This window comes from Colletotrichum abscissum (genome assembly GCF_030869225.1).
Source record: "Colletotrichum abscissum strain IMI 504890 chromosome Unknown Scaffold_37.1, whole genome shotgun sequence".
NCBI classification, from domain to species: Eukaryota; Fungi; Ascomycota; class Sordariomycetes; order Glomerellales; family Glomerellaceae; genus Colletotrichum; species Colletotrichum abscissum.
Window position 1 is genome coordinate 41,158 of NW_026850287.1, and position 27,893 is coordinate 69,050.

A 27,893-nucleotide genomic window follows, 5' to 3' on the forward strand; every position below is an offset into this window, starting at 1 on the left:
CTCAGGGCCCAGGCAATAAGCAAATCCAGGACTAGTCATTAAGAAACAATGCAATCGGCTGCCGGCCCAGCCAGATCGACCCAGCTGCCAGGTCTGTGCAGAGGGCTCCTAGAGCCTCCGTACCAAGTTTTGATCTGACTAGGTAACAGGCATCTACGGTTACCTTAAATGGGCTGGCTGTCTTGTTATCCATGTCGAGTGGATGATGGTTTTTTCTTCGCATCCTGACCTAACACCCTGCCTATCTGTTGATGTAGGTATTCTTTGAATGAAGGAGCGATCAGTAATAAGTAATCAGATGAAAGGAACACCGAGCCGTGGGACCGCAGGAGGAGCGGTGTAATTACTGTTCCTTCAATCAAGAACAAGAGCCTACCTTAGCATAAGGTAATGACCTGAGGGAACAACAGGTGGCTTCTCGTGGCTTGCAATCGAGGGGTAGTCTTGGAACACTCGAGATAAGATTGGCAATGGACTCTTGGCCTCCCACAGTCTTAGCACCTCCAGTCATGGGCCGTGACCCCCGACCCGAGGACCAAGATCGCAGTGAGTGGCGCGCGATGGCAGCGGCGGCGGTCTGTGACAGTGAGCATTGTTGGGGTCGAGTCTGAGATTGAGTTAGTGGAAGCAAGTTGAAGCGTCTTCTCACACGGCGCATATTGATGCATGAGCCAGAGATGGGAGGTGCATGCAAGTACGTACCCGCGATAAGTCCTCTTGTTTGATTACACGTGCATTTCACCCGAATGCCTTGACGCCAGTACTCCGTAAGGTACCGTACCGTACTTTACCTTACCTCAGCCCACGGGGGTTTACCTAATCCATATGACCCAGCCACCTCACAGCAGCTATACGAAGTATCCGTAGGTAGGTAGTCTGAGACGCAGCTTTCAAGGTTACAATCTGTGGCTCATGGGCCGCTCATGGGTCTCTTCAAACAGTGCCTTTCGGACTGATTAGTCTTCTGGTCTCGTTAAGATAGGTAGTTGAGCTGAACGGAGAGACTGTGGCTTATATCACCTTGTATACCCAGACAGAAAGGTCATTTATCTGGATCCTGTTCATCTCACTGGCTTGTCTTGCCTTAGCTGGCCACCCATTATATCACAGTACCAAAGTTAAGGCGCGCCCAAGATTGAGAGAATAATAGATGGGAAAAGAAGATGCCTGATCATCTCGTCGTGCGGAACGAGTTGCTGGGGACAAGCCTGGAATCCGCCAGGGACGCATGGCATTGGTCCAGGTACCGTCTACCTGGTCGGAATGGAACCCCTCGACTTAAGCCAATGGCGGGGCTCTCCTGTGCGGGTCTGCCCTAAGGTACCTTACCAGCCGGATCCCACCCTGTTGCGCGTACCTATGGGAGATACCTACTCCGTAAGAATACCTTAGGTAAGGTAGGTCTGGGCGTATCTGATGGAGGGGCAAATGGGTGCCAAAATAGGATGTCTGTCAACGAAAGATTGTTGTAGGAACCTTCCTGTCTGTTCGAAGTGTAGTCTCTGAGAAGTCCAGACAAGATGATAGGTAACCATAGGAACAATAGAAAGAACAAGAATGCCTTGGTAAGAGTACAGTTAGGGTACCTTATTATGGGGCGGCAAACGATTATGTCACCTACTTGAGGGGCACTCATTGTTGGGGGACAGTCGTGGTCTGCTGCGCTGAGCTCAGCACACAGAGAGGCGGGGCAGGGAGCCAGGAGTCAAATAAGGTATTTCAAGGTTCCTGCGCATCTGATGGTCGTATGCACAAGTATCAACGACCTGCTTTACCCCAAAACATCCGGCTTAAGTGATTCAGTGTCAACTTTGGTAACCTACGGCTTTACTTGGTTTACACATAGACGATTATCCTGCAGGGCTTCCGTGTTTGAGTTCGCTTTGATTAATCAATGGTAGAAGAAATCAAAAGTGGATAAAGGAATCGAGGGATTCTATCTTAAGTTGGGACAGTCAATGCCCATCATGCTTATACCAGGTTAAGCCCAACTTAGCGCGTCTTGCTGGGCAGCTTCGGCAAGACGCGTCTATTGCTTCGCCAATCTTAAGATAATTTAGGCATCTCTGGGATATAGCGCCTCCTCAGCAATCTGGGATGTCACAATGCGTCTGTCTGTACGTCTGCGCCTACATAGTACCCATCATAGAAAATGTGTTACCCATCGCGGTGCAATGCAGGTCAGTATGGCACACATGTGACGCGAGCCAATGAGCCTAGGTACACTGCAGCTCCTGTTTCCACAAAGCTCAGCTGTCCCCCACCCCTTTCGCCCACGGAATCATCCAAACGTATTGATCAAAGGTAAGTTGATAGGGCAAGGGAAGCATGAGGTGTCGTCAGCAGTGATTCAGACATGCGTGGCGGGGACAATCAATCAGTCCTTGATGATAGTGCTATCGCCTCGCCTACACCCTGTGCACTATCTAAGACTACCTTGGGTAAAGCAGCAAACCGCCCCCCCTCAGCCCCAGGTTGACAACCCAAGCCTTCAAAGTCTTTCGCGGCACGTCTTTGCCGCTGCGAGTGCTACCTCAAGTGGATGTCGCCCAGACAATAACGTAGGTAGGTAGGTAGGTAGTCATTAAATCGTCGGTGGTTCTGGACGCAAACTGCTGCTGTCCCTGCCCTCACTGAAATCCCAGCTTGGGCTTGTGAATTCGACTAGACCCCCGAAAATCATCTTCGGCTCTACCTGCCTTGCCCTCATACGTGTGGGCGTGCCTTACATCACCTTAGGTAACAACTTGGAGCTTACCTCGTCTAGCCAGACTTGAACCTTCCCGCTCACCTTTACCTCACCTCGCCTGCTCATTTACCCCTCCAAAACAACCCAAAAAAGGTCGATTCTTGACCTCCTGGACCCGGACACTTTGCGCGACCCCTCCATCACTCACTCTCCCGAATACCCAACGCATCTTTGCGACTGAACTTCACATCCAGTCTTTACCAATTCCTGAATAGCTTTCCGAGCCTCCCGCGACCCTGAACCATGGCGTCATCCGGTCTCGGGAGAGGTTCCATCCTCCTCGCCTTCTGCTTGCTTCTGGTGCTTCTGCCAGGTCGCGCCGCTGCCTTTGGCGCCGGCAATATCCCCTCTATTGCCCAGGTAGGTTTTGACACCTTGGACACCTCGTCCAATGTTCCACCGTTTCGTAAACTAATGCATTGCGATCTACGTCTAGGTCGAGGGTCACAATTGGCGTCATGGAGGTGCGCACCTTTGTTTTCGCTCTGCTTACCCCTACAGCTGACTGACATGTTTGCGCACAGATATCGAGGACATGCTCAAGACCATTGCTTTCTTGCATGGCAAGAAATGGACCTCCATGTTGGTATCCCGAGTCTACTTTGGCAACTGGCTTCGAGACTATTCCCAAGCCGTCGACGTGGGCAGCTTGAAGGGAGTCAACGCTCCCACCATCAGAATCCTGGTAAGCCCTTGTCGCGACGAAGGTATCGGCGTGTATCCTTTGTACTGACTCTCTCCGACAGGTATGGGTACTCTCCTTCATGGCCTTTGGCTATGCGACGGAGGAATTCGAGGTCACCGAGGAGCGCCTTGGCGTCTACCGCCCAGAGGAACACATCGACAACCCCCTGGGCTACGCTGACGGCATGGACGCGCGCAAGTTCGACCCTCGCCTGCGCGGTCCCGTTGACCCGGTCGAGACACAGATAGATCCCCGCACTGGCATGAAGAACTACATTGCCAATGAGTCTGGCGGTTGGGCGACCAGTGCTGGCTACTTGCGCTTCAGTTTCGCCCGCAGCATCCATTTCGGCCGGGTTTATACCAGCGGCTCGCGGGGTTCAGGAAAAGAAGCTGATCTCTGCGAGGCACTGCGCTGTCTTGGACAGGCTCTCCATTGTATGGAGGACTTCAGCGCGCACAGCAACTACTGCGAGCTTGCGCTTCGAGAGCTGGGCTATCACGACGTCTACCCTCACTGCGGTACTCAAACTGAAATCAACCTGAATGGCCGCCGTGTCTACCCTATCGTAACGGGTACCTTCGGTGCTGTGGACTTCTTGCACTCTGTTCTCGGAGAAGCTACGGACCACTTCACGCAATCTGAGGTAGACGAAATGAATGTCGCCCTGAAGAATGCCGAGGGTATGTCTGCGAACATCACTGGTGGCGGCACTGGATCTCGTGGCTTCTTGGGGATTGGGTCCTCGAAGCCGAACGACTTCATCTCCCTCGTCGGCCAGCTTCCTGGTATTGGTGGAGATTTGGCAAGCCAGGCTCGTGATTTGCAGGCCCAGTCCAGTGCACAGGAGCAGCAAAACACTCGGTCTGGAGGCGACCTCAGCCGTGGTGACTTAAGCCGCGAGAGTTCCAATCAGGTACCTGGTATGAGCACCAATTTCGACCCTGTCGAGACCGCGCGCAAGATCTATCCGATTCTTCAGTTCCGCGACAAGATTGTCAAGTCCATCAGCAACCTCATCTCCAAGATCCCGGGTCTCGAGAAACTTTTGGATCACATCAGTGAGACGCTGACCGCCTTTATCCTGGGGTTGCTGGCGCCGTTTGTGAGACCCATCATTACACAGGTCTCCAAGGTTCTGAAGGATGGTTCATCTACTGTCATCGACGCAAGCTCGAACTCTCAGCTGGAGCCCTGGAAGAATCCCAACTGCTCTGATCCTACTCACTCCATGCTCTCAAAGGACCATTTCACCAACATCCTGAACTCATGCGCCGGCAGGGTTGCTGCGACTATTCTGCAATATGTCGTCCCGTAAGTAGACACTGTCTATGGTCAGGTAATTTGAACGTAGCTAACGTGAAGATAGGCGAATTCTGTATGCCTGGGAAAATCCGGGTGTTCCTGTTGATGAGGTTGTTAATGACGTCCTCCGGGCTTTCCACCACCCAGCAGCTCGCGATGAGAGAGTCCAAATCCAGAGGGATATGTTCGAGACGGTGCGAAAGTGGGCAAATGAAAGCACTCTCAAGCACGAATTGTCCCACCTGCTCTCGTCCGAGTCTGTCAAGGCTGGCAAGAACCATATCTTGACCGGTGGCGATGGCACGAAGAGCGTTGGAGGTCATACACACTCCCATGGAGCCTTCGACAGCTTTGGAGAGCTGGGACACGGCAAGGTGCAAGGTTCCCTTTGGAACCAGATCCGCACTAGAGATCTCAGCTCCATGGAAGGTGATGACAGGAAGCCCTTGTCAAGCTCTCCCCTCCCTTCATCTCAGCAAGACTATGGATACCACCAGAGCGGCGGTGACACCAGTCACCACTACTCAGCCTCTCAGTCTCAGGGACAGGCTTCTGGCTACTACGGTGGCGGTCATTCCGAGCCCCAAGGCTACGGTCAGCAGCAGCAGCAGCAGCACCAGCCGCCTCCGGGCCAGTGGGGTCCCCCTCAACCTCCGCAGGGCTATGGCGGACCGGGCTACGGTGGTCCTCCAGCTGGATACGGCGGACCTGGGTACGGGGGACCCGGCTACGGTGGACCGCCACAACCTCAATACCCTCCTCACCACGGAGGTCCACCCCCACCGCATCACCAGCAGGGTGGCGGCGGCTGGAGCCAGTACCCGGGCCAACACCGCTACTAGATCATTTTGTGCGGTGCGGAAATGGGAAGGTGTGAACAATTTAACGATCGGGTTGCGGATTACGGACTGGAGTCTTGGGGAACACGGAAATGGATGGGAGTGAAAGGGGCGGGGCACGCAATCCACGTATGGCAGATGAGAATGATTCCCTGGAGCTGTGCTAAACGGCACACAAAGTATGAATTGCAATATTTTATCCTGTGCTTGATGTTCGTATTTTTTGACTTGTATGTTATGCTTTATCTCATCCCTCTTGAATAACCAACCCTTCCTGCCAATGCCCACATGTGGCAGACTAACCGATGAAAGCCCATTTCTAGATGCCCAACTCCTGAAGATGTGATAACGATGGTGAATAATGCTCCATGATTTTGAACAAGACATGCATGGTGAATATCTCGCAGTGGTTGAAAGTATTACTGCTTGCCGCGCCGGGGATCCAGCGCCTCTGCCCTCCTCTTGTCACGGATCTCCTTGGTGCCGAGACTACCGACTCCGCCCTCCGACCTTCGCTCCCAGCCGCCGAGTCTGACTACCAGACAGGTGGCGTTGTCGCCGTCGTGGGAGACCTCGGTGGCATAGTTGACGACATCCTTGGCGCCCTCTTCGGGCGTCCTGGCCTCCTTGATCACGTCGACAATCTCCTGATCGCTGAGTGTGCCTGAGATGCCGTCGCTCATGAGGACTAGGAAGGAATACTGCGCTGGACCAATCTCGACGCGGGTTATTTCTGGCTCGGCCGACACGCCGATGCGTTTGCTTCGCATGTCGCCGAATGCGCGGCTATTGGCCAACCCTGCGATCCGGTCCTCCCCGAAGCTGTCTGCCGAGACCATTGAACCGGCCGGCGCATAACGGCGGAGACGACGGCTTTCCGTGGGAGTGGTTGGGTGATGATCTGACGTCAGGGGCTGTGCGAGGCCGGTAGTCGTTGTGCAAAGAAGTATACGGGTGTCACCCACGTGAGCGACAATCAGGGTAGACTGCGCGTTAGGATGCCAGAATGGTGCTGGAGTAGGCGTCGAAATGAGAGCGACGGATGCCGTCGATCCGCCCTTGAAGCGAGCCGGGCCACCGATGCCGTGGCCTGATGGTGGTTTATGTGGAACCCCAAGGATCTCGTCGTTATTGACGGGGCGATCGTTTGCTTGAGGGTCGTCGGGATCCGGTTTGCGTGCCTGGGCAGAGATGAAATCCAAGTCTGCTCTGAGGAAGGCGTACATGAGGACGGACTCGACCGTCACCCCAGGCTCGTCGGCGTCGTTCATCTTCTCTTCTGATAAATGGAAGTACTCGGGGTTGAAGCGCCGAAAGTATCCTCCGACTGTCTGACGGTACTCTTCCACAAGATCCTGTGCCAACTTGATAGCCTTCGGGATATCTTCTACTTTGGCTGAGACTGGTTTGGCCCCTTTCATGGGCTCCTCTCTTTCCGGATTCGTCAAGACGCCATGCTTGTCTTCCTCGGGAACACGAATGTCGTCCTTGACATCTTCTTCTGTCTTCATAAAAAGCTCCTCATTCGGGTCTTCCTCCTTGCGACCCGTCTCTGGTGCCGGGCTCTTTGCCAGGCTACTCTGAAGGCCGAACTCGGCAGAGGATTGCTCGATGTAGCCATGCAGCTCATCACGTAAGAACTCGGCGCACTGAGATCCGCCGTGTCCGTCGAATATACCAAAGTAGAAGACCTGGGGGTCACCAAGTGCGCTGTCGGCCGATGTCGCCTCGTTTGGTTTCTGGATCGGTCGCCTCTGAAGACTGATAGGGGCCCTTTTAGCAAAAGCCGGCATGTTGATTGTGCCGGCTTGGTTGGTGTCCTCATTGTACCCCCGTTGACCCCTCGAAGAGAAAACGCCAAAGTGATGCTTAGCTCTCTTGAGCGGGATCCGGACCACTGTAAGATCTCGGCTTGGCATACTGAGTGCTGCGGCTACTGGAGATGACCCCGGCGTTACTTTGTGGGGGGTCGAAGCATCGCGGGGCAGCTTGTGACCGGGGCCGGATGACGTTCGGGAGTCGGGGTGCAGAGAAGATGATGGGAGATGGGTGACGAAGTAGTTATGGAAGAGTCGCCGGCTTGTCGAGATCGATAGTCTGTCAGTCTTCAGTATGCTTCCTTGTTCGTAACCGAGTGACGTGCGGGTCCGAATCGAAAGCCGTCGAGGGGTTGGCTCTTGGGTAGTGTAGCATCGTCGGGGCGGGTGCCTAGGGAGTGCGGAAGAGGTGGGCTTGTCGGTGGAAGTTCCGATGCCGGTATCCAGGGAGGAATTCACACATCGCACAGCTGGTGGCGAGAGGATCCGCGCCGTCTCATGATACGGCGGTATTCGTCGCGTTGCGAGACAGCGTGTTAAAGCTGGCATTGTTCCGAAAGGGCGGGAGTCTGTTGGCGAGGAAGAGGGTGTCACCGGCACTGCAGCAGCTCAAGTAGGACGACCTTCAAGCTTGCGAAAGCCATGAGCTAGCTCGTCAAGCTTGAACGGCGGCCTAGGGAACGTGGAGCGGGATTCTGGGTGGGCGAGCTTTGGTCGATGGCGCGAACGAGGGGAAGGCTTGTCAGCTGTTGCGTCGGCGACGGCGAGGCATTGGCGTTGGCAATGGCAATGGACTACCACCGAGCTGGGTATCGTGCGTGGCCCCGGGAAAGTGTCGAAAGGGCGGGAGGGACAGATGGGTCGCAGAGTTTGCTTGACAGCTTTTGTGTTTGTTTCTACGATTGACTGCTTGGTCTTGACACTGTGAGATTGGAGGATTGGGTTTGGCCAAGGCACACTGTCGGCCTCGGTTGGATCATGGATGGACCCAGCGACGTAATAAGACGGACCTGGAAAGGAAGGACGGGACGGGGACATGCTGAACCTGGAGGTACCTTCTCCGTGCTCTGCCAGCTGCTTGCCTTAGCTGCAGCTAATCCCGCAGGCTACCCTTGGATTCGGTTAGGAAGAACGGGCCTACCGTACCGTATCCCAGGACCTAGGTAAGGGAGGTGCTGTGTATCCGTAGGTAGGTAGGTACCTGCCGAAGCTGTTCTAGGTGGTGTAAGCAGTACCTGGATAAGTCACACATACCTTACCTACCAACCGACAGCTGCCACGGGCGTTCGGCTGGGATAATCTTATCTAATCAGCACCCGGGACACACCGTGTAAATGCTCAGATTCGTGGTCAAAGAAACACAGTAGACCCACTGCGGTGGCATCGGGCAGGCAGAAAGGGCCTTTGTCTCCTGGAGAGGCGAATGACATGAGTGTCACTGACACGGCCTTATTAATGACATTTTTGCATACTCCTACGCATCCAATCTCAAGACGGCTGCCTGACTGACATAACATTTTGCTGGAGCCGTGCGATGGCCAAGTATAGCATCGACATACATGTCAGTCCCTGAGTCGCGGCAGAGATTCACCTCCCAAGTTGTGCTGTCTTACGATGGGAGACTCGGCAGCAGTTCAGGATGACACATCGGATATGTCCTCGGGCGCCTCTCCCCCCGTTGTGCTCGTATCCGACGATGGGGACATTATTCTAAACGTTACATTCGAGACGTCCAGAGAAACGATTGCTGTGGCTCGCAGGACTTGGCAAGCCGCCAGTAAGAAGATTGGCGCACCACGGATGCCCCAACCCAACCTGAGCCCCAACATCCAAGTCGCCTACCGAGTCAAGCTTTCCGTATTGAGAAAGCACTCTCGGTACTTTGAGAATCTTCTTGGCAACAAACAGTTTGCCGAGGCGAGTAACGTCGAGGAAACCCTCGCTCGCCTGACCGCGGACAAGCTCAAGCTGGCGGAAGTAGATGCCAGAGACTTACCCTGGATCACAATCGTCGATGACGATGAGGCAACCCGATCCATCGGCCGCGAAAAGGTCTTTGAGGACTTGATGAGGATCATGCATGGGAAGCAGATACAATCCAACTCTGTCAACATGCTTCATGTGACTACTCTAGCCATTCTGGCCGATCGATTTGACTGCCGATCCTTGGTCTCAAGATACCTTAGTATCGAGCTCAAGTTCAAGTGGCCCTTGACAAATGCCAAACCGGTGCGGGCGGGCACTCAGAAGAAAAGCCTAGACACCGAGAATGTGCTCAGGCAGAAGATCCTGGTCGCTTGGCTGCTGGAGCAGCCGCCCAGACTCCATAACTACACACGAGAATTGATTCTCCGTGGCTCTGTCCGATGGAGCGAATTGTCACTCGATGAAAATCCACGTACTGAGCTTTGGTGGAGTCTGCCGGATGGCTTGGAGAGTGAGCTGTTTGGCCCTGGTTTCAATAACTGACATTTGCTGACTTGGGATCAGGGGAATTACAGTCCCGGCGGGAGTGTGTTTTGAATACCATTGCTTCAGTCCATCGCCATTTCCTTGCCCTCTACTCGTCTCGCGAGAGACAATGTAAGCTTGGTTACGACTCGAGCTCCGCTTGTGACTCGTTCCAGCTGGGCCAGATGCTCAAGTTCTTTACGGCCAAGGAGCTGATTGGTATTGTTGACTTTGGACCCAGCTCCTACGACAATATTCCAGATTCCTCGGTCATTGATATCGAAGACATACTGGCAATCCTGAAGCAAGTGCCAAGCTATCAGATTGACAAGCACCACACCAATTGCGGTATTCGAGCACGTCTCGACTCGATTGTGGAGTACATCAGATCGATGATGTCGTCCAACGTCTTGTCTATTGCCCAGGTCGAGTGGAAGAACAACCAGGCAACGGCAACATGGGTCCCGGCAGAAGACGTGTCGAAAGTGGACAGAGAAGAGAAGAAGTTTGACTTCACTAGGAGCTTGGCAGGCGATCAACGACTCCGGTACGAGGGCAATATGTATGCTGATAAGATGGCGCGCAGACTATTCACCGCCGATAGATGGGATTGGACGCCAGAATATTGATCGAATAGAGGCACAAAACTCACAACACCTGGGAAGGGTGCAGGACCAGTTGATATTGAATAGAGACGTTTTCCCTCTTCGCTTCAGTATTGTAATCGATCCTGGCAACGCCAAGTTTGATTCTCATTAGTTGTGTTCTTGAGGTGTCATGGATGGATGACAATCACATGTAGTCTTTAATTCTAGACGAACACACAGAGAGGCTTTCGTAAATGCTTTGGCTAGATTTACAAACCAATGTTTAGCCCAATTTATCCTATAAAGTTGGCCACCCTTGTGACCTCATTATCATACAGACAGCTTTCATATTACGTTGTCCACAAGCATAGGTATCTTTTTTCAGACATGATCGTCCATAGATTCGAGGGTTCAATAACGACACTCAGATGCCTACCAATCACGACGAAGCGGTCACTGTCTTCGTGGTCGCTGCCCCCTTATCCTTCTCAGATGTGCTCGCCTGCTCGCTTCCGCTACGGTCATCGGAAAGACGCCTGTCGGCTTCCCGTGGGACCTTTGCCTTCATGAAAGGCCAGTGCCCCTTGGTCTCGTGGAATCTCATGAGGAGGAAGCAGCCGATGACGAAGATCCAGTAGACATTGTATGAGATCACGGAGCCGTACGTTGCCGAGTTTGTCCATCCGAGGACGGCATTGAAGATACCCCATCCGCCGCCACCGTTGAGCTCTGGGCTGCAGCACTTTCGAGAGGTCAGTACTGGGCGTCAGTCAAGAAACGAAAATAGACTTACGTTTACGTGCCACACGCTCTTGTCAATGTCATACGAACCCGGTCCATTCCCAAGCTCTGCAGCATCACCGCCGACAACCTTATTCCATTCTTGCTGCTCAAAGTCACCTACTGCCCTGGAAAAGAGGCCAGCGGCAACGAGGTACAAGAGACACGTGGAGATGACAAGGAACACTTGCAGCTTGGCCGTGGATCCTCCCCTTCGCCAAAGTCAGCATGCAGTTGGACATCGTTAAGAGTCATACAACTTACTTGTAAAGGAGGTAGCCGACAAAGGCGCCTACAATCAACCCGACGATAGCGGGCAGCGGCACAGCAGACGCGGGCGCAGAGAAGGAGACGCCAGCGACGAAAACAATTGCCTCGATGCCTTCACGAAGCACGGTGATGAAGGGCAGGATGAACATGGCGTACTTTTCGGCGAAGCGCTTGAACCACCCCCGGCTCGCACCAGTCTTGACGGGAGACTCCATTGCCTTTGCCAACTTGACGCGCCACTTCTCCTGCATTTTACCAATGCGAAGTAGAGCAGCACCCATGATGGTGATAATGACGGCGGCGAGTAGAGAAAAGGCACCTTCGTAGTAGAGCTCGTGGGCCTCCCAACTGTTTCGGCCGACCTTGTAGAAGACGGCGATGACGACAGCTGCGGCGATCAAGCATATCAAGAAACCGATACCTGTACCGAGCCATACCTATTGGGAGAACGCATCAGCAACGGTTCTCGGTTCACGAGTGTCTCGATTGTCGTTACCTGTCTGCGCAAGGCCTTGTACACGGCTACATCTCTGTTGGGTCCATCGAGAGTCTGCTTGAGGAAAGCCAGCAAAACCGACACAATGATGACGGTTTCCAGAGACTCTCGAAAGACGACCAGGAATACTGGTACAGAAAACACGTCGACGGTCATTTTTGGCACCTGTGAGAAGGGCGTATGTCGTTTGTCTTGGTCACAGATTCCGAGCAACGAAGAAGGAAGAAAGAGGAAAACAGACTTTTGTCTGACAAGCGTGGAGAGGGGAGACGGGCAACACAGGCACAGATTAATCTGATAAAATCAAATCAGATAATCGCTGGGACTAGCCGATGAGGGTGCCGGTACTGGTTGGTCTTGTGGCAACGGATACGAAGAGCCGAAAGGCGGAACGCTAGCCCAAATTTGCCCAAGGCCAGTAAGTAAGGACAGGCATATCTTGATAATCAGCCGACCTTTTCTTGTACGGTAGCAATCAATCATTGACTTATGGAAAGGGCGGAACATCTGCTCTGGACCGACTGTAGTCCGAAGGGAAGGTTGAGGCGAGGGCGACAAGGCGAGGAGGGGAGGTGGGACGAAGGTGGTGCAAGCTCCAAAACCCGGTTCCAGGCGTAGGGCCAATTAGACCAGCGCCGAGGTCTCATTGTTGCATGCAGACCGGACCATTCTCCTTTACGACAAGCTTTTCTAGTTGGTTTTAGTACATTTTGGAAGGGGAGCTTCCTGTTTCTCGTTTCGTGTTACGGTGTTGGGGATAAAGCATGCATGGGAGAGAGAGCTGCATCCCTGGGACTGGCTCGCGTTGCTTAGCGCGGATTGATGGGGAAGGGGGCCTCAAACGGGCAAGGATACTTGAGGCACTTATGCGCTCGCGATATTGCTCGATCCTTGAGAGTTTGACGGGCGGGAAAGGCTGGTGGGTGCGTTGCTGTGATCTGATGGTCGAGATGTAAAGGAAAGGCCCGTGATTCTGACGATCGACATGAGATGACACAGATTGACTTGCCTCTAGCCTAGCATTATTTCTATCTTTGACAAGAAGGACAACGGAATGGACTGTCGCTGAGACGCCCAATTGTCGATCTTCAGCCATATGTCGGCAACGTACAACGCCGTTGACTGGTGCTACGCCAGACAAGCAATGTAGCGGATGCTGGAGGTGTCTTGATGTGGGATGCCGGCGGCAAGCCAGAGATGGGCTCAAAGATGTGCTAGACTGCCACTGCTAGGTGACCATTGAGCCGGCTGGTTCCCGTGGCGGGACTCATTACTCGTGACAATATCACTGACAATGTACAGCTTGGAATTAGTTGGCCTCGACAGCGATGGCGGATTTCCATCAACAGCATTGCGATCGCCGCCAAAAAAAAGTCTGATAGGCTGAGGGATTTGGAACCAGCTTTCATGAAATTTGAATGGGCACATGGGACAGATTGACCTAAAGGTATCTTGTCACTTCCAGCCAAGGGTTGGCAATCATGATAAGTTGAATGACCCTGAATGAACCCTCAGCCAACGGGATTCCATATACTCCGTAACTCTGCACCTGGTCTTCTGCTCTCGAGGACCCCCTTCGACACCTTTGTGTATTGGTTCATCCTGAGTTTCTATGACAGATCTCGCTGTTCAGCTCGCTCGAGAATCCCAGCAAGGCCGAAAAGCAATTTCCACACTTTCAGCATTGACGGAAACCGACGGAATGGGACGAGGTACGTAGTAGAATAGTCGAGAGACCCTCTTTCTCGACTTCGCATGGAGTCATGGTCTCTTCTTTTACAGGCCATCTTTGCCCACCTCGCCCACTTCGGGGACACCTTCTGGCAGAAGCGAGGCCAGGCGAGACCTGGGTTCGCCTTAGCGCGGGGAGACAAGCTTTTTCTCGGCTGTAGGGGCCCCTGGTTAGTTGATCTCCTTTGCAGGTGAAAAAGGTCCCCTCCCCACCCTTTCTCTTTTGCAAGCTGCAATAGCAACGTGATGGACGAATGATGCCGAGTTCCGTGCGAGCCAGTCGTTTTCTCTCGCTACTACAAGCCATCGCCTCGCGCGCCTCGCGCTATCCATCGACGCCTGAGGTCTTTGGGTCTGAGTGGCTTCTGGTAGTGTAGAAAGCTCAGTGGTCTTTCGAGTAACATCTGATAAGATGATGGCGCGCTAAGGGGGTAGCGTGTGCCCAGCCGCCCCCCTCCGGCCAAGGAGCTGGAACGAAAGGTGTCGGGACCAGTGGAAGATCAGATTGATAAGATGTCTTGGGCAAAGTGCCAAAAGCCGCGAAAAGAAGCGACAAGGGGAGGAGGGGGTGGAAACTCGAAGAGCGCCATCCCAGCCAGGGTGGCAAGCATTGGTCCTCCTCGCCAGAAGTTGCCGTTTCCTTGAAGCGAATTGAGAGGAGAGCCAGCCAGACAGATAGACGGACCTGACCCAAATCGAACGGAAGTTTTGTAGAGGGCCCGTTTCCCTTTCTTTCGAACGATGTGAATTCTTTTTGCTTCCGGTCTGTCCCCGGATCAATCTTCCTGAAGGGATACACAAGAAGCCGCTCGTGTCACTGCGAGACTTGTCATTCTCCGCCGCCTTGCTCCTGGCGAATTCTTTCCTCCCCCGCGCACCACGGAATAGCAAAGACCGAAGCAGAGGAACAGAAGAAGAAGAAACGTAAACATGACAGGCACAGCAGGCCTCTTGGCCCTCCTCTCCGCCATCGCGCAGACGGCCTGCGCTGCCACAGTCACGTATGACTTCAACATCGGCTGGGTGACGGCAAACCCAGATGGTGCCTTCGACCGTCCGACAATTGGTATCAATGGCCAATGGCCGATTCCTCGCATCGATGCCAATGTCGGAGACAATGTTATCATCAATGCTCATAACCAGCTAGGGAATCAGTCGACCTCCCTTCACTTCCACGGCCTCTACATGAACGGCACAACCCATATGGACGGACCGGCTCAAGTCAGCCAGTGCGCCATCCCGCCGGGGTCGTCTTTCACGTACAACTTCACTGTAAGCAGTACTTTTTTTTTGAGAGGGTTGATGAGAGAGACTTGCTGACGGTCGAGTGTAGATCAACCAGCCGGGAACATACTGGTACCACTCCCATACTCAGTCGCAATATCCCGACGGCCTGCGACAAGTATTCGTCATTCACGACCCAAGCTCTCCCCTCAAGGACCAATACGATGAAGAAGTTGTTGTATCTCTGTCCGATTGGTACCATGACCAGATGGCCGACCTCATTCCTCCCTTCATGAGCAAGGGCAACCCAACGGGTGCAGAGCCCGTCCCGCAAGCCGCTCTCATGAACGACACGCAGAACCTCAAGGTCCCGGTGCAGCCTGGCAAGACATATCTCTTTAGACTGGTCAATGTGGCTGCCTTTGCTGGGCAATACGTCTGGATCGAGGGCCATAACATTTCTATTGTTGAGGTCGACGGCGTCTACACGGAGCCCGCGGAGGCGAGCATGATCTATATCTCTGCTGCTCAGCGGTACAGCTTCCTCGTGACGACCCGAAATGATACCTCGTCCAACTTTGCGATTGTGGGAAGCATGGACACTGTAAGTTATGGCCCAGCTCCAAACCGTATCTCTCGCACACAAAGCTCACCAAATAGTCACTCTTCGATACCCTCCCGGATGACCTCAACTACAACGTAACCGGCTGGCTCGTCTACGATGACTCGAAACCTACAGACCCTGCAGCGACGCTCGACGCTTTCAACCCCTTTGATGACATGACCCTCGTCCCTTACGACAAGCAACCCCTCCTCCCGGAGCCCTCTCAGACTGTTGAGCTCGATGTCATCATGGACAACCTTGGCGACGGTGCAAACTACGCCTTTTTCAACAACATCACCTACAAGGCTCCCAAGGTACCCACTCTCTACACCGTCCTCTCCGCTGGTGACGCCGCGACAAATGCAGAGGTATACGGCACATACACCCACCCTTTTGTGCTCGAGCGCAACGAGGTCGTCCAGATCGTTGTCAACAACCTCGACCCGGGCCGTCACCCCTTCCACTTGCACGGCCACAACTTCCAGGCCTTGTACCGCGCCGCCGAAGACGGTGGCACGTTCGCCGATGCTAATGTTACCGAGGCGGATTTCCCTGCTACGCCGATGCGTCGTGATACCCTCGTTGTTTGGCCGAATGGAAACATCGTTTTGCGATTCAGAGCAAACAATCCTGGTGAGTTGGTCTACACAGTCCAACATGTGAATGTGTCCCATGTTGAGATTGAACCATCACGTTTTCTAACAGTCCTGAACTCCAGGCGTCTGGCTATTCCATTGCCACATCGAGTGGCACGTAACCTCTGGTCTGATGGCAACCTTTGTCGAGGCACCGCTGGATCTCCAAAAGAACCTCACAATCCCTCAGAACCACTTGGACGTCTGCACTGCAGGCAGCGTGCCGACGATCGGCAATGCCGCAGCTAACACCAGGGACTACCTGGATCTGAGCGGACAAAACACACCGCCATCGCGTCTTCCGGATGGGTGAGTCATCTTGACACTTCACCGCTGTAATAAACCATGGATATACTGACGGGAAGCTTAAAACATTAGCTTCACCTCGAGAGGAATTGTCGCTCTCGTCTTCAGCTGTATCACCGGCATCCTCGGCGTTTTGACTGTGGCGTGGTACGGTCTCGCAAAGACGCCAGACGGCCCCTCCGAGTCCGGGTACAGGGCGCCGGCGCCGGGTGTGGCCGCGGAGGTGGACCACACCGCCGGAAATCATCAAAAGGAACCAATCATGGTTGGAGCCGGACCCGGCGGGTCTGGTGTAAGTCATGCTTGACGGTGAAATGGTATGATAGTTGTGCAGTGAGCACCATACTGTTGTTGAATGGATGAGCACAGGTGCAGTTCGGCCAAGCAAGCCATTTTGCCCTGGCCGGGAGGCCATGGCGGCTCATCCACGTAGCAGGATGGTGTAGCACTGTAGCGTAATATTTCCTTTGACGAAATACTTCGTGACGACGTTTGTAAGAGTTTGGGGGCCCGATTTCATGAATAGATGAAATATCAATTAGTCTAATGTGTGGAAGAAATTGAATAATGAAGACAACAAACTCCAGACTCCTGAATCTGACGTTCGGCCAAGACTCTCGTTTCCTTCTTCTCCTACGTGATTGTCCTCGGCGTTCCTAGCCGGACATGTGTGAATGCACCTGGTGCCATTAGAGTTCCATACCAAAGGAATTTGCTCCTCGCCGTGCTCCTATTTTCTAGAGACTACACGGTCTTATACTCGAGCTCCTCAATTCTCTCTTTTCCCAGCACCGTCGCCAGTCGCCGGTGACGTGGCCATTTTGGTACGTCGACACGGATCCGTTGATGGTGCAGCTGCCTTCTCCTGCCATCTTATCACGGAGAAGGCGCGCTCTGGAACGCAAGCTCCCTCGTAAGCAGATTGACGTCAGAAGCAGCGTCCGTTGGTGCGAACGCACTTGTCGCCACTTGCTTCCTGACTTAGGTGCTCTTGGTCTGCTTCCTGGGCAAGCCCTGCGCCTTCCTCATGGCGAGGTCGCCCTCAGCGAGCCATTTGCTCGCCTTGACAATTTGCACAATGTTGATGAACTGCTTCATAGCCATAACGGGGAAGCTGATGGCAGTAAGGACCCACGGCCAGAAGGAATCCATCTTGTTCGCGCGCGCAAGCTCGAGAGCTGCCGCGCTGTAGGGATTCGGGAAGATCTGGCTAAGCAGCGACGTATTGACCTGCGCGCCGGCCTGAATCTGCATTGCCTCTGAGTTGGAGACGGAGTTGAGGAGAGAGGGCGACAGAAGCGGCGAGGAGAAGGACAAGAGGTAGAGGGCTATGAAGAATAGTTCGTTTAGGGCGCAGAAGACGAAGAGAACAGTCTACAGGGCATCAGGTCAGCTCAAAAGTCGGGTTCACTGCGCTTGAAAGTGTAACGGACCTTATTGGTGTAGTACAAGTGCAAGATCCAGCTGCGGCTCTCGTCGACATTCTTGTGGCTGCTTTCGGAGCCCGCCATGGTGAGAGTGGTGTACATGTGGATGTAGTGGCTCGAGAAGTCAAGTGAGAGGAGCATCTGGAAGACGATGGTCCAGCGGGGGAACGCGCAGGACAGGAACACCAGCAGGCACGAGGTTGTGCATCTGTCCGTGACCATGTCCAGGACGGCGCCGAAGCGCGTGGACTGCTCAAAGGCACGAGCGGCGTATCCATCGAGAGCATCCAGGAGACAGGACACGCTGTACAGCAAGGAGCAGGTTCGTGGGTGGAGGGGCATGTAGTAGAGGGAGGCGATGGCGAGCACGATGCGCGAGTAGCCTGAGACGGGACACTTGTTAGCTGTTTGCTAGCATGCCTACAGCTTGCCAGACAGACGAACCGATGATGTTGGGCCAGAACAGGAAAATGTTCTCTTTAGGGCCATCTTCCGAAGCTTCCGTCACTGACGTTCCGTTGCCATTGCCATTCATCGCGACCTGGTCGGCTGGTCCGGTGGTTGTAACTTTGGATGATTCCGCAGCGGCGGCTTGGGCGGCTTGACGCCTCGTTTGTCGGACCGACATGGTGATGGGTGTCTGGAGGCTGTAGCTCAGTAGATGGAAGAGGTTGATCGGTCGAAGAATGGGGCGCGAAGAGCTTTTAAACGGCGTGGATGAGGCGACCGAGGCAGCCGGCGTTCCAGTGGAGGTTACACGGTAGATCGATAAGTGGCTCCTAGTGACAGGATTCGTCGCCCAAGACAAGGGATGGAGATGGGTGCAGAATTGCCAGCCAGCCTTGCGGAGATGAGCTATCGAAGAGGAAATCAGTGGACGCAAGAGATGTCGGATCGGATTGACGGACGGAAGCGAAACGTGTAGGATGGTTTGGTGGAGGAGGAGGAGGTGTTGGAAGAGAAAGGAGTGTTCGAGAGGCAGCAGGCGCAGTGAAATGATACAGATAGCAGACGCCTGTGCTGATGTGGCATGGGACGGTACGTTCGGAGTGGTGGGTTGAAATTGCTCAAGGGCCTGCGGTGCCAGCTTACTGCGTTTTCTCAGCTTGAGCCTTGAGCAAGCTTAGCCGGTGTCAAGTCGACCCAAGGTTCCCAAAGTGACAGATTGCGGCACGCTATCGTTGCTTGGCTTCTCCTTTCTCTTCCATTCTGATCTCACAGAATAAGTTTCCACCCACTACCATTCGTTCGTACACTACATGCACTACCTACGGAGTACAGAATCCATGTGTACTACGTACGCGTAAGGCAAGGTATCTCTTCCCCTGGATTTCTATGGCGAGGTACCTACTTCATGAAGCGGGTCTTCTGCCCTGCCGACCCCATGCTCGCCCGACCTTACCTACCTTACGTAGGAAGCAACCACTGTTTGGCCAGTCTTACATATCTTGCAGGTGTTCCGGATCGGCAGTGGGCACACTCTCTCGACTCCAGTTGCCATTTTCGCTAAGTTGCCTCTCAACAAGGGTTTGAAGGCGGAGACAAACGCTGCACTCCTCGAGGTCCTTGTGTTACCTTACTACGTTGGCACGTTGGTAAAGACCGTAAGGCGCGCTGCTATTCGTAGGTTTCAAGTATCCGCAGCCTCTGGCAGGTTCGACCTACCCAAAATGACCCAGCTACCTAAGGTAAGGTGTTAGCGGCCTTTTGAATCTAGCAGTGATAAGAAGATACAGGATAAGAGAGAGATAAGGCAAGGTAGGTAAGACACCTCGAGGTGGTTGATGGGCAGGCTGATGCGCCATCTCGCTTCCTAATTTCGCTTTCGTTCATATCATCACCAAGAAGAGATCAAACTGCACAAACGAGCATGCACTACCTACTTCACGTTATAACCATTACTCGAACATCTTCCCTCTTGAGAGCGATGAATGATAGCACTAGGTAGATGTCAGTTATGTGGCATTTGACTCCAGCCTACCCATCCGTTGGAGCCTGAGATTCGCACTAGGATCCAAGGCATGATAAGAGAAAGATACCTTACATGGAACCTTGGAACTTTAGCACGGCTCTTATCGATGTAGGCAACTGAAGAACACCATGCCCTTCTACACGACTCATCCAAGCGTGTGTTGGGCATTCTAGATTTTCTCATCTTCCCCATGTCTTTCAAGCATCCCTAGGCCAGAACGGGATTGTGGGAACTATGAGAACAGGCATCGAAATCTCATATCCCTCATCAATGTTCCTTCACATCAACAACCTAATGATGACGACAACGACGATGGCAGTGACGAGACAACCCCAGACCTTCCATATGCGCCCGCAAAATGCAAGAGCAAAAGTCGCTTGTGAAGCGCACCTGCCTTGCTATAAGATAACACCAAGGTACCAGGCAGGCAGGCACCTGCATGTCTCGGATCTTCTATCTCTAAGTACCTTATTATTAAAAAAAGTTAATTCTTTCTAAGTTATAAGTATAAGAATATAGTTTTAATAAAATAATATAGTACTTATTTAGTATTTAAATTAAAATACTTTTTTAAGCTTATTATAAAAAAAATTATATTATTAATTATTTATTATTAAGGTTTATAAGTAGTATTATAGCTTTAATAATAATAACTTTATTTATAATAAATAAAAAATTTAATTATAAATTCTTTAAAAGTCTTTTTTTAAGAACTATAAGGGCTTTTAAATTAAATTAAAATACTTATTAAAATATTAATAACTAAATTAATTTTATAATAATAACTTTAATAAAAAACTTAATAAATAATATTAAAAACCTTATTAATATTAAGTACGATTTATAAAATATAATAACGTAATTATAAAGTATTATTAATATATTTTATATTAAAAAAGTATTATTAATACTAATAAAACGAATAAGGTTATATTAATATAGTACGTCGGCTTTTTTTTATAGCTCGAGGATAATTATTTTAAATAGTATTAAAAGTTTATTAAAAAGCTCTTTTAAATACTTTAATATATTTATTACTATTTTTATAATAATAAGATTCTTAATATTTATATATAAAAATAAGTTACTTATTTTTAAATAATAATATTAGTTTATTAATAAGCTATTAAAACTACGATTTTAATAATCCTTTAATAAAAAAGAAAATAAAATAGAAGAAAAGATAGGTAAGAAAAGGGTTAAGGTTAAATAGTACAGAATTCGAGGGTAGGGTAGCGTCTATATATACTACGGCAATCCTCTAGTAATGCAAAACGATAGAGTTAAACAGTGGGATCTTCTTATCTCAATAACATGTCGTGCGCCTGAGATAACCTGGTGCTTCTGAACCAATGCTGGCTTGCTAACTTCACGACTTGGCCCCTGTCCATACTTGTCTCAGGCCTATTTTCTCTCTCGTCCTCTCTCTCTTGCGATGACCAGTCTTGCACCACCCCGCCATTGTTATCTTCTTTCGAAGAGCACCCCACAGTCGTATCGCCCAAGGATTCTACCCCACCAAGAATAAATCTTCAAGAATCAAGATACAGTTGCTGGCAGTGAGCCATACAAGTCATCACCCACGTATGCATTTGCTGAAACAACTACTCAACATGTCTGCCGCTGCTGAAGTATCGCTAGCTCTCGAATTTTGCACTGCCTTCGATTCCGCTTTGGCTCCATATGGTCTGATGGACAGGCCACAAATCGATCATGCTGTCCGAGCCGTTGGCTGGGCTCGTGAGCCTTGGCTGTCAGATTCAGTCCGAGTGCACGCACGGAACGAACTGTATACTACCGGGTCTTTTACTAGTACCCTAGACCAGAGTCTTGAAAACATAGTTTCATAGACTAACATCCTCGCCGGGAGGTTGCCGATCGCGGGGACCTGAATATGTCGCGCCCTCGGGTGACAAGTTGATGGAGCTCGTCTGCGGAATAGTCTCGGCAACAGATAGGTTGTTTGGCGGGAGGTCCTTATTAATGGAGCAGGTCGGGGATTTGCCAAGGCCGTTCCCGAGAGCTTGGGCGTCTTGCAGGCATTTTCGAAAGCCAGCTTTGCCACAACCTGTTGATTTCTATCTACGGATACTGCGCAGGTCTGCACGTGTTTGACAGTGTGACAGACTGGCCATGAGTCGGCGTTTCTGCGCTACCATCGGCAGAAGCCGTTGGGCTAAGTTTGAAAAGGGAACGAGGCCAGGGCTCCCGGCAGAAGGTAGCATGGTTGCGGGGAAGAGGCACACACCGTTCTTTGGTTCATCGGACTTCCCGTCTCTCCCTCGCAAAATGGCACGAGAATGCCTTACTTGGTGGGACTAAGGCCCGGGGGCATGGCACGATATTGCCCAGCCGCTCGGGCTTGATAGGCCAAATAGAAGCAGCTATGGATACGGATACGTGAAGCCCAAGTAGCTCACTACTGACCAGGCTCACCTACAGCTTCGGGCCCGTACTATAGCCTTCACCGTTGCGTAGTTCTGGAGGCGGCCGCGGCGGCCTCACCGCATGAGACGGCGTTGCCGCTTCCGGCGGCGAATTTCGACGGCTGCGGCCACACGACGAGCCAAACAGCCCAACCAGCCTTCCGGGTCACCACAGTTGAGTTCGGCCGGCCTCTCTCTCTCATCTACGATACGCAGAGAATGGCGATGGTGTACAAGTCACGGTGGCCTCTTCAGACTTCGTGGACCAGGATGCTCTCCTTTGGTCCACACCCTATCACATCTCAGTCAAGACGGATACTCTGCGCTTCCAACAAATTTTTTTTCTTTTGCAACGGGCCGACAGGGAGATTGACACAATTCGCACTGCCGCTCAATGCGACGCAAAGTCAAGCAGTCGAGGACATGGGATTGGTGCGTCCACTGCATCCATGGTTTCCGTTTTACGACACCACCATTGTGTTAGCTGGGCGGTCCTGCGCAAGTGGTGGTTGCTGTCTTTGGCGACAGTTCCATCGGCGTACAAAAACACACACCACAAATAGAAGGAATCATCAAAACCCTTGTCCACAGGGCTACACGTCACATTTGCAGGGTCTGATCGGGGAAAGAAAGATACTTTTGCCGGACGTGTGGTCTGTTCCAGAACGTGCAAAAGGTGGGTTCGAGCCCATCTCGTCTGGTCGCCCACGTCGGTCTGCCTCTGGGGATCGACTCAGGCATGTTGCCGTCGAGCCTGGGAGGTGCCGCGGCTCGAGCTTTGCCTGTTTCTTCCCTTCTTCTGTAATTTTTTTTTATGGTTTTCCATTCGGATTGGCTTCGGGGGCATAGTTTGATGGCGAAATGTATCTGCCGCAGTATGGTCAGCGGCCCCTCGAAGCTCCGGGGCCGGTTTGGCCTGGTGAGATGAGGTGATGGGAGCTGAAGTCGGCTATGTATTGAATCATTCGCTCAAGTGACCATCGGCGACGCAGTCCATCCATTGGCATGCCTGGAATAAGTCAGTCCCTTAGTTTGGCATTGGCGGCGGCATGGACAGGTCTGGTTGCCGGGATGCCACATGGAAGGTCGGCATGCTTTGGTTCTAGGACTATGGACATAGGTACACTACGAATACTAATCAGTAATCGACTACCTAATTAGCCCACACCGTATTGTGCAGTTGTATAATGCCTTTGAACACCAGGCCAGGTGTCTTGCAGTGAGTGCCTCACTACGGTACCTTTGTCGATTCAGAGTATCGTACACCGACAAGGATGTGTCGGGATGTTCCAGCCTGGCCAAGAACGGCGGTGTCCCTGGCCAGTCCGATTCCGATCACCAGGAATGCAGCAGCTGGACTCTGTAGACTAGCGGGAGAGGTAAAGCTACCTTACGGACCACGGTAGATGACGGTGTAGTCATGCCGCAAGACAATATGGAAATGGATGTGTACCTACGAGTAGACGAAGATGGTGTAGGAAGCGAGAAAAAGGGGGCATGGAGTTTTAAAATTGAGGTAAACTACAGATGGATGAGCCTTTTGATGCAAATTCATTGGATTTGTTGCCAAGCCCAAGGTCCAAGGTACTTGAACATAGTAGGAGCAATTATCCGTACCTTACCTAAGGTACCTCACCTTACAGATACCTTGGTAGAGAACTCCCGGCAAAGGATCCGTACGGATAGCCCAAGCAAAGTAGTTAAGAGGAAGGAGCGGAGGTGGAGGAGGCGGAAGAAGAGGAAGAGGAGGAGAGAAGGGCATCGGACAGGATCCCGTCTTTTCCTCCCTCTTGGGTTCCTTCCATTGACGCTATCCCTCGGGTCCCTCCGATATTGCCTGCTGCTACCCAAGGTAAGTTAATAGCAAATAGCACCAGAGCATTCTCATCAATGTTTCTCTCCGGTACTCTCTGAGTCCAGTCTTCTCTCCTCCCGTCTCCTGTGACTGACACGGTACCTTTTTTTTTTTTCTCTTGTCTTCTTGATTCAATGACCCATGCACTTTTTTTCTTTTTCTTTTTTATGTTGGTTCCTCCTGGATCTCCCGCTCCGGCCCCCAAAAGTGGCACCCTTGCCTCTGAGGTACCCTGCACCCTCCCCTCCTCCAATCCAGCCCCCTTCTTGCCTTTTTTTTTTTTTTTTTTTTTTTTTTACGGGGATCTGGACATGCAGAACGGATGAGAGAACCCCTCCATCGTCCCCCTCCAAGCCCCCCATTCCCTCCCATGTTTCCCCTCCGACAATTTTTTAGTCGGCCGCTCTCAGCACACCTGGCTTGCGGCTTGCGGCTTTACCTGGGACTGGGACTGGGACTGGGACTGGAAGTCTGGGACAGAGTACGGAGTACCTAAGTAAGGTACCTCACTGCGGACGAGACTGGGCTACCGTACCTAGCTGCTCGGTACCTACCTTACCTACCTTAGTCTTAAGCGCACCCCCACAGTCACATTGCACACACACACACACACACACAACACATCAACTTCTCACTAACTTATTATCTGTTCTAGTCCTCACTAAAAAAGTCCAGCCCACCTCACGCTGTCTCGTCACTTTATTATTCTGGCCTCCCGCCTCGCGCTTCCTTTCCCCTTTACTCTCTGGTCGGCTCTTCATCTGTCTCTCCCTCACGTCACGGCACGCCCACGTTGCATCTAGTCAAGCTTCTCAATTCCAAGTCAAAGCCCAAGCCCGGCACGGCACGAACACCCCCAGACCTGAGCAATTCGCAACGCCCTCGTGTGGCTCTCGTACCTAACCATACAAAAACCCTGTTTGCGCTCTCTCAGCCATCTTCGTCACTTCCGAATTCACCCCCTCTCTTCCCGCTTGCTCGGCATCCCCCCCTCCCCCTCTCGGCTTCAACTTCACCCAACCCAGACAGGCACCTTCGCCTTCTCCACCGCCGTACATACCTCCTTCAATTGGAAGCCTCGCCGTAGTGTACAAATCCCACGAACCTGGTACCGCAGCACGTCCCTTTCGCGCATTCGACCACAGTATTGACGAATCGAGAGACATCTGCTAGGATGACCTCTCACGGTACTTTGAAGGCGACCTTCGCTGGCCGCGCCGAATCCGCCAGCCATCCGCTCACAGCCTACCTCCTCCGATTGATGGACCTGAAGGCATCCAACCTCTGCCTCAGCGCCGATGTTCCCACCGCACGAGAGTTGCTCTACCTCGCCGACAAGGTCGGACCGTCCATTGTCGTCCTCAAGACACATCACGATATCGTCTCCGGCTGGGACTTCAACCCGCAGACTGGTACCGGCGCTAAGCTCGCGGCACTAGCTCGCAAGCATGGTTTCTTGATTTTCGAGGATCGCAAGTTCGGTGACATTGGCAACACGGTCCAAATGCAATACGTCGCTGGGTCGGCAAGGATTATCGAGTGGGCGCACATCATCAACGTCAACATGGTTCCGGGCAAGGCCGCCGTCACAGCTCTCGCAGAGGCAGCCGCAAGATGGCGCGAAAGGTACCCTTACGAGGTCAAGACGTCGGTTACGGTTGGAACCCCGAGGTCGGAGAGTTTCGACGACTACGATGAGGACAACAATGGGGATTCGTATGAACATACCATTGGCACTCCACGACCAAACGACGTCAACGGACGCAAGGGCAGCATTGTCTCCATCACGACTTTGACACAGCACTTCGAACCTGCGCCTTCCCCTCGATTCCCGAGAAACGAGTCCCACAGCTCTGACGAGGTTCTGTACGCCGGAATCGAGGAGGCCCCCATGGACCGTGGTCTTCTCATCCTGGCGCAAATGTCCAGTGCCGGTAACTTCATGAACAAGGAGTACACCGACGCTTGTGTCGAAGCGGCTAGGGAGAACAAGAACTTCGTCATGGGCTTCGTGTCCCAGGAGAGCCTCAACACCGAGCCAGAAGACTCTTTCATTCACATGACACCGGGATGCCAGTTGCCGCCGGAAGGTGACGAGGAGAACGGCGCCGTTGCGGGTGACGGCAAGGGACAGCAATACAACACGCCTCAAAAGCTTGTTGAGCTTTGCGGCACTGATGTCGTTATCGTTGGTCGTGGTATCCTGAAGGCGGGTGATCCTCAATCGGAGGCCGAGAGATACCGCAGGAAGGCCTGGAAAGCCTATCTCTCCCGTGTGGCATAGACGGCTCGTCTCTTACACACACATCCACCACCCTCCTCCACCTGTCCACCAAACTCATACACACACCCAAAGTCAATACCCAGGCGTGTTTTTTTCCATCGTTGTTTTTTTGTCCCCAGTCGCACCGACGTCGGGGCGGGCTTTTACGCCATATTCTCTAGGGTGCTACTGCTGGTTCATGCATATTCGGTTTTGCAATGGTATTCATGTCGTAGAGGATGGGGATTCGGACTCGGCACTGGGGCGATTTCTTAGACGGGGGGGACTCGGCGACCCGGAAGACGGGTGCAAAATAAAAAAAAGGGATCGGCGTTGATTTCTGCGGGTTCTACAAATGCAGGTCTTGCATGCGGACAGTTGCAGTTCATATATCATTGAAATGACAGTTCTCTGCCACGTTTACTTGTCTATATGTGATGGCCCTTGCCTCGATCTCCAAGTCTGCTGCATACCCTTTGGATCGTGAGCAACACCGTCCGGCCATTCCATCGATCCTATCTCTGAGGTGTGGTAGTGGGTAAGACGAGTGGCTGGCTGCTGCTATCGTTCTCTTCTGAGTAGCTCCTTCTTACTCGGCTTACTCGGTTTACTCGGTTTTGAGATCAGATCAGATCCCTCGTCCAGTCAAGGCAAGGTGTCGGTGATCGGCTATTGAGGAAAGTATGTACCTGAGCTACCCTGAACTGCCGTTGATCGCGCACCCTTCTATAGCATAGCTTAATGTTCTGCGACAAGCTGACGGCAAAGTAGTTTCTCGACGGCATGGTGTGTGGCATGTGGCATCCAAGCATGCTACTACAAAACATGGCACGGGGAAGAGGAAAAGGGAAAGGAGGGACAGGGACAGGGATGGAAGGGAAGAAAGAGTTGAGGAGGTTTGCCCATAAGGTAGCCAGGTATGCTCCGTAGGCGATTGGACAACGGACTTTGGCGGACAATGGGCCAAAGTCCTAAAGCCGATGGACGAGATCCATGGCGGGACCCTCACCCGACTTAGTAGGGGAGACGGGGTCAGGTCCGATCTAGAGGCAGAAGAAGTCTACTCATGGTTAGAAAGGTAAATGGACTCTCTGTTACCACTACGAGTCTTCCCTACTGTGTACGGAGTACTCCGTAGAGAAAATGAAGAGAGAGAGAGAGAGAGAGAGGGAGAGGGAGAGGGAGAGAAGAGCATGTCGGGTCGGCGGGCAAGGTTCCCCGGGATGCGACATGTTCCCTACAAGTCCCGCGATGTGTGAGGTGCGAGATTCAAAAGATGAAGAAGGCTATTTTCCCCCCAAACCAAAAATGATGGTGAATTCGAAGCTGAGCAGTGTGCACCGTTGCCACGCGCACCAAGTAAGATCAAGCAAGGGGTGGCCGGCCGGTGCACAGCACCATCTCGCGTTGACTTCAACTGCCGCACAGCACAAACACAACGCTATACGCACGTAAAGTAACGACTATACAA

The 27,893-nt window shown here is 52.4% G+C and overlaps 9 protein-coding genes across 9 annotated transcripts; 6 read left to right on the plus strand and 3 right to left on the minus strand.

Moving 5' to 3' along the window:
- Positions 1-2,992: 2,992 nt before the first annotated feature.
- On the plus strand, positions 2,993-5,581 carry CABS01_12315 (heterokaryon incompatibility protein Het-C; the record flags this gene model as incomplete). Its single annotated transcript, XM_060545669.1, has 5 exons — positions 2,993-3,109; positions 3,186-3,213; positions 3,274-3,434; positions 3,496-4,748; positions 4,804-5,581. 5 exons carry the CDS (start codon positions 2,993-2,995, stop codon positions 5,579-5,581), a joined length of 2,337 nt encoding a protein of 778 aa, XP_060396526.1.
- A 416-nt stretch (positions 5,582-5,997) lies between these two features.
- Positions 5,998-7,944, minus strand: CABS01_12316 (protein phosphatase 2C; the record flags this gene model as incomplete). The annotated part of the gene is made up of 1 exon (XM_060545670.1): positions 5,998-7,944. The coding sequence occupies one exon, from the start codon at positions 7,942-7,944 to the stop codon at positions 5,998-6,000; it is 1,947 nt and encodes a 648-aa protein (XP_060396527.1).
- Positions 7,945-9,009: 1,065 nt separating this feature from the next.
- Positions 9,010-10,475, plus strand: CABS01_12317 (uncharacterized protein; the record flags this gene model as incomplete). The annotated part of the gene is made up of 2 exons (XM_060545671.1): positions 9,010-9,832; positions 9,886-10,475. The coding sequence occupies 2 exons, from the start codon at positions 9,010-9,012 to the stop codon at positions 10,473-10,475; spliced, it is 1,413 nt and encodes a 470-aa protein (XP_060396528.1).
- Positions 10,476-10,872: 397 nt separating this feature from the next.
- Positions 10,873-12,135, minus strand: CABS01_12318 (iron permease FTR1 family protein; the record flags this gene model as incomplete). The annotated part of the gene is made up of 4 exons (XM_060545672.1): positions 10,873-11,175; positions 11,227-11,425; positions 11,478-11,920; positions 11,980-12,135. The coding sequence occupies 4 exons, from the start codon at positions 12,133-12,135 to the stop codon at positions 10,873-10,875; spliced, it is 1,101 nt and encodes a 366-aa protein (XP_060396529.1).
- A 2,505-nt stretch (positions 12,136-14,640) lies between these two features.
- CABS01_12319 (multicopper oxidase) lies at positions 14,641-16,786 on the plus strand (the record flags this gene model as incomplete). The annotated part of the gene is made up of 5 exons (XM_060545673.1): positions 14,641-14,982; positions 15,044-15,538; positions 15,595-16,171; positions 16,257-16,482; positions 16,552-16,786. The coding sequence occupies 5 exons, from the start codon at positions 14,641-14,643 to the stop codon at positions 16,784-16,786; spliced, it is 1,875 nt and encodes a 624-aa protein (XP_060396530.1).
- A 674-nt stretch (positions 16,787-17,460) lies between these two features.
- Positions 17,461-18,534, minus strand: CABS01_12320 (CDP-alcohol phosphatidyltransferase; the record flags this gene model as incomplete). The annotated part of the gene is made up of 3 exons (XM_060545674.1): positions 17,461-17,853; positions 17,913-18,289; positions 18,351-18,534. The coding sequence occupies 3 exons, from the start codon at positions 18,532-18,534 to the stop codon at positions 17,461-17,463; spliced, it is 954 nt and encodes a 317-aa protein (XP_060396531.1).
- A 3,852-nt stretch (positions 18,535-22,386) lies between these two features.
- Positions 22,387-22,677, plus strand: CABS01_12321 (uncharacterized protein; the record flags this gene model as incomplete). The annotated part of the gene is made up of 1 exon (XM_060545675.1): positions 22,387-22,677. One exon carries the CDS (start codon positions 22,387-22,389, stop codon positions 22,675-22,677), a length of 291 nt encoding a protein of 96 aa, XP_060396532.1.
- A 2,137-nt stretch (positions 22,678-24,814) lies between these two features.
- Positions 24,815-25,246, plus strand: CABS01_12322 (uncharacterized protein; the record flags this gene model as incomplete). The annotated part of the gene is made up of 1 exon (XM_060545676.1): positions 24,815-25,246. A coding segment is annotated over one exon (432 nt), but the record flags the coding sequence as incomplete, so codon positions are not given.
- An 87-nt stretch (positions 25,247-25,333) lies between these two features.
- CABS01_12323 (orotidine 5'-phosphate decarboxylase) lies at positions 25,334-26,443 on the plus strand (the record flags this gene model as incomplete). The annotated part of the gene is made up of 1 exon (XM_060545677.1): positions 25,334-26,443. One exon carries the CDS (start codon positions 25,334-25,336, stop codon positions 26,441-26,443), a length of 1,110 nt encoding a protein of 369 aa, XP_060396534.1.
- Between the last annotated feature and the right edge of the window lie 1,450 nt (positions 26,444-27,893).